The 13,449-nt window shown below is 39.4% G+C and overlaps 1 protein-coding gene across 3 annotated transcripts in view; it reads right to left on the bottom strand.

Annotated features, from left to right (window-relative positions):
- The window catches only part of Ints14 (integrator complex subunit 14), a 32,104-nt gene that overhangs the window by 11,806 nt on the left and 6,849 nt on the right, over positions 1-13,449 (bottom strand). For all 3 annotated transcript variants that reach the window (XM_010643251.3, XM_010643252.3, XM_010643254.3), the window contains exons 3-9: positions 12,241-12,348; positions 8,717-8,872; positions 7,823-7,941; positions 7,267-7,409; positions 3,840-3,932; positions 2,685-2,829; positions 957-1,090 (exon numbers count right to left, since the gene is read on the bottom strand). In XM_010643251.3, the coding sequence (XP_010641553.1) occupies positions 957-1,090; positions 2,685-2,829; positions 3,840-3,932; positions 7,267-7,409; positions 7,823-7,941; positions 8,717-8,872; positions 12,241-12,348 (898 nt within the window). The remainder of the gene's footprint in view (positions 1-956; positions 1,091-2,684; positions 2,830-3,839; positions 3,933-7,266; positions 7,410-7,822; positions 7,942-8,716; positions 8,873-12,240; positions 12,349-13,449) is intronic.

Below are 13,449 nucleotides of genomic sequence, written 5' to 3' on the forward strand. Positions count from 1 at the left end.
TCAGATCTACAATTCCCAGTCATCTTTCCCAGTCCTCGTCGCTCCCTTTGATCATGGCCTTGTGTGATCAAATGGCAGCAGCAGCTGAACACAAGTTTCCCAATGGTTCCTTGTGGTTCTCAGCATAGCCAGGGCAACCACAGTTTCTCTCCAGGTGTACCCCAGGATCTGGACTAAAGTCTTGGCTCTTTACAGTTCATCTGAGGCTGCTCTGCCAGCCTCTGCCACCTGCCCCTGGCCTTTTTCCCTTTCTCTGCCTGGTGAATTCCTTCTCTCTTCAAACTCAGCTAGGATGCCTCTACTCAGGGAGGATTTCCCTGAGTGCTCCAGGCAGGGCTCATCTGATCCCCAACTCTGGGGTAACTCTGACCTTGTACAGTCCCTCTAACAGTCTACTTCTCACGGACTTTGCCCAATTACAGCTGGCTCTTTTATCCTCAGGCCTGATACAAAATAGCTGGTATATATCTCTAAAATTGATATATGCCCAAACACATCAAGGATAATTCTAGTCTGAGCCTGAGGATAGACCAGCACAAAGGAATGAGCAAAAGGCACAGGAAAATCAGAAGGACACAGGTGTGATGGTGCACACCTGTAATAAAAGCTACTTGAGTGGCAGAGGCAGAAGGATTGCATATTGGAGCCCAGCTTGGGCAACTTAGCAGCTTTTATGAAATCTGGTCTTAAAAATAAATATATGTGCACATGCAAACACACAAGCTTTTTGCTGTGAGCAGGTAAAGAGTTTATACTTTAAGCAACTTAAATGTTGCTTCCTCCAAGCTGCAGAATTTAGACGTGAAACTTGGGGTTCTCTGTGTACAGATCCAGAATCAGAGACCATGGTACACTGATAAGGGAGCTTGGACAGCTCTCAGACTACAGTCAGAGACCTTCAGAACAGCACGGAGAAAACAAAAGTCCAGAAAAGGAAAATCAGATCTGCTCTGTACCTGAAATAGGACCCAACTGGGCCATTTTCCCAAGCCAGGGGAGAGGTTCTGGGCCAGGCTCAAAAAGCGACATCATGAGGTTTGACTTCTTCTTGCTGTCAGCTTGAGAGTAGAGCATTCCATGCCATTCAGAACTGGATGGAGAGAAGACAGAAGAGGAGGAGAACATCAAGCCTTGGACCGTCAAGTTACAAATCTAGCCTGTTTTCTTCAAGAGCTGCAGTCTTCAGGTTTGAAATCAGGCACATTACTTACACCAAGGCCAAACACTAACCCTGAAAGTGCATACTGCTCTCCCCTAGTATTTCTATCTCCCTGAGACATTTATATGTGTGTGTATATGATCAAAAGTAGGTTTAAAAAAGAAAGAAAAAAGGACAGCAAGTAGCTGTAAGGGTGATGAGGATTAAGAGCTGCAACCTACAGATCTTTTTAGATGTCTGCCAGTTGCAGGGCACCAACACAGGGAAGCCCCTCTAACACAGGGCACGAAGCATCACTTAGCTACTCAGGAAACTGTGCCCAGGTGCTCAAAGGGCCCAAATCATTCTCATATTCAGAGCCAACAGAGGAAGCTTGGTTGCCAAGTGTGGGAAATTAAGACTTATTACAAAGAATTGAAGGCAGGCATGGTGGTGTATTTAAAAGCCCAGCACTCTGGTAGGCTGTGGCAAGAAGATCCCAAGTTTGAGCCCAGCCTGAGCAACTCAGTGACTCAGCAAAACCTTGTCTAAAAATAAAAAAGGGTTGGGGATGTAGCTCAGTGCAAACCCCTGAGTTTAATCCCCAGTAGGGAAGAGTTAGTCTTCTTTCTGGGTCAGTTAATTTCACTAGCAGAAATGGAGCTAGGCTTCCTATGATTAGTTTTAACTTTTCCATCTTCTATACCACTCAATCCCAGGTGATGGCCACGGGGCGACTTGCAGCAAGGGAAGTAGAGAGTGTAACAGGTTTCAAAGGCGCAGGGAATAAAGGCTAGAGGTTCTCCTCACTGGGAAGGGGCGCAGCAGAGTAACCAGAGTATGGGCTCTGGATTAAGAATGCAGGGAAAGAATCCTGGCTCTTTCATTTACTGTGGTGACCATGTGACTTTGAGAAAGTTCTTGACCTCTCTAAGCCTCATCTCATCTATAATGCACAGTTAACATCACTACCACCTGCAGCATGCTTTTGGGAAAGGGACTAAGCAAGCGAACATATGTAGGATGTCTAGAGGAGCCTGGCACACGGTGAAGTACCCCATTGTTCTCAGCATTATTTTTCTCTCTATAGATGCAGAATCTGTAAATTCTGCCTAAGATCTTATAATAAGTTGGTAGTGTTGTTATAATCAGAAACCATGTATCCTAGATAAGATTTAGAAAGAGGAGAATTGGGCTGGGGATGTAGTTCAGTAGCACCACTCCTGCCTTGCAAACATGAGGTCCTGAGTTCGATCCCTGGTACTGGAAAAAACAAAAAAGAAAAATTGAGAAAGAATATAATGTAAAGCAATATATAGGAATTAAAACATTCACTCCATACTTATTCTAAGGAATGATGTAGAGAGTAGTTTAGAGGACAGCTTAAAAGACGTTTAAAGTAGTTTAGAACAGTAGTGGGAAGGGTTTGGCAGGAAGAGGAAAAAGGGGACAAAGACCTATTTTTTTTTTTTCTTCAGAAAAAAAATCACCCAGGGAACTGATTTTATTCAAGCCTTTTATCCAACAATGTAATCAAGTTCCCTACCCTAGCTGGACAATAGCCACCATTCCTTCCACTTTTAGGCTGCCATGGAGGAGGACACAGAAGTTGGGTATTTTCCCTGCAATCTGATTGGCTGAATTTTCATCTTCATTGTCATCAGTGATGCCTGTACCCACCTCATCACCTTCTGTAAAAAGAAGACAGATAAGACAGATAAGGCGGAGATTAGCTGCAGAAACTCCAAACCCAACAGCTCTGTGGACAGCCTCAAAGGGACAGCATACAGAATTGTAAAGAAATCTTGCAGCAAGCTGAAAAAAAATTTATCCCAGCATTCTAATGTCCACATGAAAATCATATGAATTTCATTTATATGAAACATCCAGCAGTAGCAAATCAATAGGGACAGATATTAGGGGTTATCTGGAGCCAGGGGACTGAGGATGGAAGCTAAAGGGACAGGGCTTTTTAGGGTAATGAAAAAGTTCTAAAACTGACTGCAATAATGGCTGTAAAACTCTGTAAATATGATGAAAACTGCTTTATTATACACTTCAAGTGGGGGAGGTACATGATTTATAATTGTATCTCAGTAAAGCTACTACCCACAGAAGGTCCATTTTCTCTCTGTTCTAGCAGAAAGATTGGTCAGACACTACCAGGAGGTTTCAGGCATCCATCCTAACAGACAGATACAGAGTATTCAAAACTGCTGGCTCCCATGCAGCCAGGAGGCAGGACCCCAAGGGTAAATGCTGATTACTCCACAAGTGTCTTGGCTGGATTTCAAACTCCAGGTTTTCTCACACTCTGCTGACACACAAGTCTTCCTACAACCACTTCTCTCCAAGAACACTTGTGTGCTCAGTCTTGTTCAAAGACTTTCTACTTCAGTGGAACAATCTGTCCATATCTGTGTCAACACCCAATTCTGCCTTCCAGTAGTGTCCTCTCCACACGCACTTCACTTTGCTCATTTTCTTTCTTGGTAATTATATAGATGGGCAGAATTTCCAGAGTGTGAAGCAGCAGTATTTCTTTTCTGGAATATTAGGCAACATTCATTTTCATCCAATTCAGAAACTATTCCTTTTCTTTAGAGTCTGCAAAATGGGCCAACCTCCTATCCAGCATTTAAGAATAGCTCTAGATAATATGATATTTCATGTGGATTAGTGGTACAGAAAAAGAACTCACCTTTGTTAAGTGCTATAGGTAAGACCAGATGCCTGGACAGAACTGGAGGACTTGAAATATCAGCTATATCAATAAATCCCACTATTTCTAAATCTGAAAAGAAAGAATCAGCATAGAATTAATTCATACAAAAGGAAAGTGCATTATTTTCCATGTACTAGATTTTACAAACACACTGTTTAGGTGGAGAGAAAGCGATCACACTTTTCTGTGGATGACTCAAATAATTTGCATTTTAAGTAGCTCAGGAAATGATAATTGTCTTTTATTATTTTTATCAGCATAGATCTCCAGTCAAGGCAAATGCTTAAAGGTCAAATCTCTATGTATAGTCAAGGGGGCATTAAAACCAAATACTTCTATAATAACCTCATTCAGCCTTCTTTGGAAAGTAAATGTTCCTGTGAGAAAGAAATGCATTCTGTATAAAACCAAAATGGTCTGTAATCCCAGCACTCAGGAGGATGAGGCAGTAAGACTGCCTTGAGTTCAAGGCCAGTCTGGGATACAAAGTGAGTTCAAGGCCAGCCTGAACTATGTAGTGAGACCCTGTCTCAAAAAATATAATAAATAAAACCAATATGACTATGATTTCTTTGCTTTATCAAAGCTGTATTAAGCTGGGTGCAGTGGCACATCCCTCTAATCCCAGCTCTTCAGGTGGCTGGGGCAGGAGAATTACAAGTTCAAGGCCAGCCTGGGCAACTCAGCAAGAATCTGTTTCAAAAATAAAAAAATAAAAAGGGGCTGGGGATGCAGCTCAGTAGCACAGTACCCCTGAGTTTGACCCCCAGTAATGAAACAAACAACTGCACCAAACACCAACAGTATTTGTTGAAAACCTAAAATAAATAAAAGCTGCAAACAAAACCTTTTTTAAGAAGTTTCTTCTGATTATATAATTAACACAAAAACTTGAAAAATTATAAAAAGAAAATAACTCATTACTCATCAAAAAGGAAAACTCTATTGGTATTTTGTTGAAATGCTTTTGAATCTTTCTTCTAAGCAGTACACGCCCACAGTGTCACAACAGTTTTGAAAGTCAGAACTACAGTGAATACACTGCTTAACTGGAGATCTGCTGCCATTGCCTCCCTTAGCTGAGTAACAGATGAGTTAGCACAAGCAGAGAGTTTTCACTTGAGTAGAAAAAGGCCTCCTATATTTTAGGTGGTTTAAATATGAACTGTAACAAAAGTTGTAGACTAAAAGTCTATATTGGAAAGAAAAGACCTAGTCAAATTACTCATCAAAGTAGGATGGAGTGGAACTGAACTGGCTCAAAGGCAACAAACATTCAGTGTAGCTTAATGTACTGCTGTGAAATCACAATGCAAAGAGATGGATGCTGTGCTTCCAGAGAGGCAACAGCTAAAAATACAGAAAACAAAAAGCCTGTGCTCACAGCCTTTCAATCGAAAGCCGCTACACCCAAACAATGGACACTTACTGCACACTTAACTGGAATCATCTATTGACTGGAACAACTACTTATTGAGCATGTAAGTGTCAGACATTACACTAGGCTCTGAGGTGACTGTGACTGAAAGTGACTGAAGTTATACCCATCCCTAGGAGGTCTTACACGTACTCTGCACTCGACTCTGCCCTTCAATAGGAAACAACTCTCCTCTCTCTCTTTTTTTTTTTCCTGGTACTGGGGATTGAACTCGGGACCTTGCGCTTCCCAGGCAGGCACCCGTACCCCTGAGCTAAATCCTCGGCCCTCCTCTCTACTTCTTGCTATTCTTGACTCCTTGCATTGCCAGTTTCAGCTAAGCAGGGTATCAGCAACAGGAAGCAGGGAAAAGCAGCAGCACACTGCTTTATTTGTTTTGGTACTGGGGATCAAACTCGGATCTTTGCTTGTGAGGCAGGCAGCAGCACCTCCGAGCTAAATCCCTGGCCCTGCTTTCTTTTAATCATAATACAAGAAGCAGGACTGGAAGAATACAGTATATCAGAACCTAGAGCTTAGACACCATCTGGATGAGTCCACCTATTTAGCCAATAAAGACTAGGGGAGTCTTTCCAGATTATCACAGTAAAAGTCATGGAGCCAAGTCTAGACGACAGGCCTTCACACAGGACTTCAGTTATGATGCCAATTGATCTCAGTATCTCTATGAAGAATCACCTCAAAGAGGTCAGTGCTAGTAAATCTGGCCGTGAGTTCCAACTAGCAATGTGTGATTATAATCATCTATGACTGGAGTTTAATTCACGATCACCATAAGGATCAATAATCTGCCACCTTCTAAATAATACATCCACTAATCCAAAGTGCTGACAACTACAGCACCCTAGCATTAGAATATATGATCCATACAGACTTCTCAGATGAAGAAGTATAAAAGGCAAGTAAATATATGAAAAAATGTTCAATACCACTGGTCATTCAAGAGATGCAAATTAAAACAACGCTAAGATTCCATCTCACCCCAGAAAAAAATGACTATTATCAAGATATCAACCAATAACAGATGCTGGCAGGGCTTGGGGAAAAAGGAACCCTTCTCCACTGTTGGTTGGAGTGTAGACTGGTACCACCACTATGGAAATCAGTGTGGAGATTCCTCAAAAAATAGGACTAGAAGTTCTATTTGACTCAGATATTCCCCTTTTTGGTATCTTTTCAAAAGAATAAAAAGCATCATACCACAGTGATACATGCATACCCATGTTTATAGCAGTATAGTAATAAGCTAAATCTTGGAAACAGCCCAAATGTTCATCAACCGATGAATGGATAAAGATGTGGGTTTTTTAACGGGGTACTTTTCAGCCATAAGGATAAACTTGAGACATTTATTGTAAATGGATGCACCTTGAGACAATACTCTTAAGTGAAATAAATAGGACACACATGTGTAAATATCACATTGTTGTGGTGTAAGAAACAAAGTGTAGATAAGGATCAAAATGTATAATAGATATTGTGAAATATGAAAAAAATGTTCAAACTAGGGCACTAGGGAGGGAGGAGGAGGAAATGAAAGAAGGGAAAAGAAAAAAAATCAGACAAGAAAGATAAAATGGAAACAAAACTTTTGTAAACAAGGAGGGGAAGAGGAATTGAAGGGAGAGAAGGGGAAAGAGAAAAAAATAAGAATCAAGATGTATCATGTACAGGTACAAATTCCACATGATGAAAGTGATCATTATGTATACCTAAAATGTACCAATAAACCTAATTAAAAAAAAAAAGAATATGTGACTCTTTTTAATCATCTTAGTTGGTGAAGAAAGTACAAGAATAGGGCAGGGGATTTAGCTCAGTGGTTTTGCTGCCTGCTTTGCAAGCACAACATTCTGAGTCTGATGCCCAGTACAAAAAAAAAGAAAAAGTAAAAAATTAAAGAACAAGTTAGAAGAAAGTAAAGGTTATAGAAAAACTAGGAAGGAAGTTTTAAAAACCAGTTACCTGTGTTAATGACTTTAGGGATAGGATCAATTTCTTCATCCACGACAAAAGGTTCTGGCCTGGGGAAGACTTGTACGTCAGCAGTTAGGTGGCCACACTTTAGAACAGCATGGAAAGGTGTATATGCCAGGTCTATCAGCTTTCTAGAATACGATGATTGAATGTTATAGAAAGAGTAATACAATATATAGAAAAGTAATCTTTCAAGATGTAAAGTTTTTTTCCCCTTCACACTGACTCCCAAACTAAATCTGACTGCTTGTGAACACAATCTGGCATTTTTGGTAAGGAAACTTCAATTCTAAAAACCCCAAAAGCAAGTTAATCTTTGAAATTGCTAAATTATGGTAAGGAAGTCAATATCTATAGACATCACATATTTAGTCACAGTTAATCTAAAAGACAGTGAACTTTCAAAAACTACTATTACTAATCATTTTTATCTCAGAATGGATAACATGGGGAAAATGGATTAACAATTAGAAACTGTCAAATTATACCAGATTATAAAGGCAAAAAAAAAACAAACAAACAAAACAAAAAACAAAGCACATACCCAAACATAGACTGTACATTTTTCAAGCACAGAGGACCATCAATAGTAAAAATTTGCCCTTCACCATTGTTTAAGTCTATGAGACGTTCAAGGCATTCCAAGGAGTCCGTGCTTTGAAGCTACAATGCAAGAGATGACCCCTTTAAAAGTGATATAATTACCAGACCACTACCAGCATGCAAGGTCATAGCCATCACAGTAACATAGGCAAGAAATAACTGAGATGATTTTCTTAACAGCCAACACAAGGCAGAGATAACTATGTCAATCAGACTCAAAAGTTGTCAAAGAGGAATGCTCTATAAAATGACAGCAGTAGAGGTTATTTCGTTCCCAAATAGTCTGGCAAAGATTATCAGAGGCCACAGTTAGTATATACACAGCATCTTCCCTCCAATGTGTTTCTAATACCTTTTAGCAAGAACCATCATTATCAATATTTTACTGAAAAAAAAAACAAACAACTGACATGAGGAAAAGAATAACTTTCCCAAATAAATGGGAAAATCAGAAAGTTAAGTGTTAAATAGCTTAACATCACTTTACAAAAAATAAAAAGTAAAAAAAGTACACTCTGTCAACACTTCTGGTGGAATAGATACAAGAATGCCTGAATCAGAGAAATAACTAACTCCAAACAGAACCTCTCACTCTTCATGATCCATTAGGATGGACAACAATTCCAGCTATGTTTCCCAGATGGGGCAACACTCCAAAATGTCAAAGAGCACTTGAGACAGGAGCCTTTTAAACAGAAAAAGTGAGCAGCCCCTTATGAAAACAATGGAACACAGTATTATATAGCACATGTAATAAAGTACTAATAGAATATACTAAAAAAATACCTGGAGCCCTACAGTTTATTTAGTTAAACTAAAAAAACTTAGGTATTACCTCCTCCAGATTTGCCATGCACATGATGTACAACTTAGACGGGAAAGGAAAAGGTAGTGGAAACCTGTTGCTCTCACTTCTTTGGTTTTGAGTAGCTAGGGAATGTCGAAGCGACCCTCTCCCAATGCCAAGACAGCCATCGGTCACCAGAACCACCTGTTTGCAAAAAGAGAGGAGGTTTAAATGTTAAATCACATATATAAAGCCATTTCATTTTGCAATGTTTTCCCTGCTCTTAGAAAGGGGCCTGAGGAAACTGGCGTGATGGGAAAGTTCTTTATCCTAACTGCAGCAGATGTTACACATGTATATGCGTTTGTCAATTCTCTGAATATGTTTTTAAAGTCTATGCATTTTACTCTATTTCCTTTATAGAAAATGTCAATAAGCCTTCCTCTGAATCCTTCCAATTTTTACCTCATTGTACTATAACTAGATAGAACCCTATCTCTTAGAGAAGGAGCTGGTATTTAAGACACCCATGTGAAAAATAGCATGATTTATTCCATAATGTCCCTTGGAAATATGTACCAGTCCATACGTTTGAACTTTGCCACTGTATTTATTTTTGCAAAAGGCTACTTTACCCTTTACCTCCCAGTTGCTGTCTTCTTTCAAAATTTATTTTTAAAGGGCCAGGATGTACCTCAGTGGTGCTGCTGCCTGCCTCGCAGATGCAAGGTTTTGAGTTTGATCCCCAGTACCAAAAAAAAAAATTTTTAAAAGTTGTCAAATTCCATCTCTAGTTAACTCAAATGACAACTATAAGAGACAACCAGGGCTGGGGATTTAGCTCAGTGACTGTGCTGCCTGCCTCAAAAGCGCAAGGTCCCGAGTTCGATCCTCAGTACCAAAAAAAAAAAAAAAAAAAAAAAAAAAAAAAGATAGAGAGAGAGTCAGAAGTACATAAGATCTTTTAAAAAATGCATACTTAAGAGCTGGGTGTGGTGGCGCATGCTTGTAATTCCAGCTACTCAGGAGACTGCAAGTTCAAGGGCAGTCTAAACAATGTAGTGAGACCCTATCTTAAAATAAAAAATTTTGTTTTTTTAAAATAAAGGCAGGCGGCGGAACCACTGAGATAGATCCTCGGCTAAAATAAAAAATTTTAAAAAGGCTGGGATGAAGCTCATGGTAAAGTGGCCCTGGGTTCAATTCCCAGTATTGCAAAAAAAAAAAAAAAAAAAAAAAAGCCATACTTAACTCATGATTTGCAAAAGCCAATAAATAAAATATACCAATAGTAGATGCTAAATGCAAAACCATTTTTCTTTTGTTTATTGCTTCAGGGCAATCCTGTGGGGGTTAAGTATAAGGCAAAGAAAGCAAAAATAATCCTCCCGTCAGCATCCCAGTGGAGGATTATTTTTGCTTTTTTTTTTTTTTTTTTTAATTAAAGCAGTACTATGTATTGCACTACATGGAATACTAAGCTGGCCCTTACTCCCAAACTCCAAGGATGCTCAATAGCAGTCCCCTGAAGGAATCTCATCTTTTGGGAAGGTAATCAACTGACAATAGGCAGTTTTCTCTTATGGGCAGCATTTTTGGTTTTTTTGAGACAAGGTCTCACTATGTAGTTGAGACTGAAATGGAACTCACTATGTAGCCAAGGTTGGTCTCCAACTCACAGCAATCCTCTTGCCTCAGCCTCCTGGGTGCTGGGATTACAGGTGTACACCACCACGCCCAACTTAAAAATTTTTTTTTGGTACGGGAGATCAAACTCCGGACCTTGTGCTTTTGAGGCAGGCAGTGGAACCCTGAGCTATATCCCTGGCCTCTAAAATCTTGATTTAACAAATTCTAAATGCATAGAAATTTGATACTGATTGGTTAAACAATCACTAATAACCATCTCTAATAAACACTACCACAGTGTTCTGGGCCTGATCCACTTGACAAGTTTCGGCCCAGTCCCTTGCCATCAGGGTCTAGTTCATATCAAATTCAGATTCTTTTTTTCAAAGAAAGAAAAGCATCAAAGGCATAAATCTGCACAGAGCACAAGGTCTCCCTCTTAAATTTTTTTTCTCTAAGACCAAGAAGAGCAAATACACCATGGTACCTGCTAGCTACTAGTCCAGAAGATAAAACAAAATTTCATTTATTCAGTGTACTGTTAGGATATTAGATACTCTTATTTATACTGATTTGCCAAAATAAATAAAAACCTATGAAATGCCAAACTTTTATTTCTGAAAAGGAACTGATCAAAGGGCATTTATTAGCTTCTTTAGCAAATATCCACTGACCTTTGATTTAACCTTAGTAGGTCAAAGTCTTCATGAACTTGAGAATTTATGTTCTATCACACAAAGGCTTTCACAGTAAGAAAAGTTCTTTAAATTTCCTTTTTTAATACACTGTTCTGACAACTACTTTCAATTCTGTAACCATCCCCGTTATCTAGGTAAATAGTTCTACTGCTTCCTATACTCCTTACTTCTTGTGAATCAATCCACACCCCTCCCTCACTCCCAGGCAACCACAATCTTATTTTTGACTAAAAAACAAATATAAATGTTACCAAACACTGAGAAATCCTGTGTCTAGCCCTGCAGTAAAAAGTCATAAGGCAAGGCCGGGAATGGTGATGTACGCCTGTAATCCCAGCACTTGGGAGGCTCAGGCAGGAGGATCGCTGTGAGAGGCCAATCTGGGATACATAATATGTTCAAGGCAAACCTGAGCTACACAGTGAGACTTTGCTCAACAAACCCACCAAAAAATCAAAAGCGTCATGTACCCACTGCCTGGATTTATACATGAAGTTTTATTTGAATACCCACTCACTTATTTATTATCTAAGGCTGCTTTCATCCTGTAAGAGCACAGTTGAATAACTGCCACAGTAAAGGCTAAAATAAAGAAAAAGTCTGCTAATCCTGTTGTGGACTGTTAAGATTTTCCTTTTAGCAATGCTTGTTTTCTTCTTCTGAATATCTACTAATTCCCAAAGTATCTGTTTATTGCAAATTTCCCATTCTTTTTGTGCTGCTACTCTGCTCTGATTTGATACTAATGTGGATTCACTGTAAACTCTATGTAAAGAGCAACATTCCCAATCCCACTTCTAGATAATCAGAGCGGTGAGAGAGCTAAACTGGCTACCTCAGATAATTAAGACAGACTGTACTGTACTGTACTGGTGTTTATAATTCTATCACTCAAAATGACAATCACTTCTTCCAGGGGATGCAGTTCTCAAATTCCACTGTGAGCCCTTTGTCTTTTATGCAAATAGTCCTCCTGCAGTAAGTCAATTTCCTAGGAAAATGCCTTCCTTACAGCATAGTTTTGCTGCTTTCAGAGCACATTAGTGTGATTCAGATTAGATTAGTGTGAAAAGATTACACTTAGGACTTAGAGTGACTTAGAACCTTCTTTAAGAAAGATACCAATAGTGCAAAATGTAGTTTGTGGAAATTACAATGTCTGCTATGTTAGAGCCTGAGGATAATCAAAGCACCACAGTGGTTAATGTTTTTAACTTAGGGCGATGGGAAAGAATTGATTTTTACCTGGCAAGGAATTGCACCACCCCACTCTTGCTGAACGATATTGCAAACACCAACTAATGCAGACTCCAGGCAGGTTTTGTCGTAATCGTCCATATTACTTAGTGCTTCCTTTTTGAGTAAAAAATAGTTCTTCATTATTCTTTATTGTTTTGTTATTAGAAAATAACACCAACTATTCAAAGTATGGATATTACACAGAGGACACTGGGTTTGAGGGCCCAAAGCATAGGTTCTTACAGAAAAACAGACTTCTTCAACTATAAAGGAAAATTAGATGAGCATCTTTTGCTGCACACCCTCTTACTGAGAATCAACATTTTTCCAACTTTCTATCCTTTAGGTGAACCCTGATACTGAAGAACATCACAAAACTAATGACAAAATTACCGAATGTTAACTATATGCTAAACACCATTCTGGGCACTTTACATGCATTTCATCATAATGTTATTTTTTGTTTTTCCAGTAGCAGGGATTGAACTCAGGACGTTTCACTTGTGAGGCAGGTGCAGTGCCACGAGGGTAAATCCCGGCCCCTCATCATCATGTTATTAATCCTCCTTTTATTGAGCAAACTAAGACACACAAAAATGAACGACTTTCCCAGGCCTCATAAGTAGACAGAACAGAGCCTGGATTTCCACCCAAGCAGACTGACTTCAAGGCTCCTCCGCTTCATTATGCCTGGTTCTTTCTACAGCAATACTCTACTTCAGAACCATGGGTCACCAGAAATCCTTAGCTAAGGCAGGGCTGAGATTTAGCTCAGTGGTGCCACTGTCTGTCTCATAAGCCCAAGGTCCTCCTGAGTTCAATCCCTGGTACCAAAAAAAAAAGGCAAGCTGGGTTCACTGGTGCAGACCTGTAATCTCAGCTACTCAGGAGGCTGAGACAGGTGGATAGTCAGTTTGAAGCAAGCTGGTCTACAACTGAAACCCCAATCTTAAAAACAAACAAACAAAATAAGCTTTTTTTTCAAAAATTAGACTAGCTTGTCTTTTTTTTGTTTTTGGAAAGAGGGTGTCACTAACTAGTTCAGGCTGAAGTTGCTAAGTTATCCAGGAAGACATGGAACTCACAACCCTGTTGCCGCAGCCTCCTAAGTGCTAGGATTACAGGTGTGTGGCGCCATACCCAGTCTTAAAAAAAAAAAAACTTTTGAGTTTGTTTAGAGATAAACAGAATGCTATAGCAAAAATTTATACTATA

Source organism: Fukomys damarensis, unplaced genomic scaffold, assembly GCF_012274545.1.
Source record: "Fukomys damarensis isolate Sample0158 unplaced genomic scaffold, DMR_v1.0_HiC HiC_scaffold_25, whole genome shotgun sequence".
Classification (NCBI taxonomy): domain Eukaryota; kingdom Metazoa; phylum Chordata; class Mammalia; order Rodentia; family Bathyergidae; genus Fukomys; species Fukomys damarensis.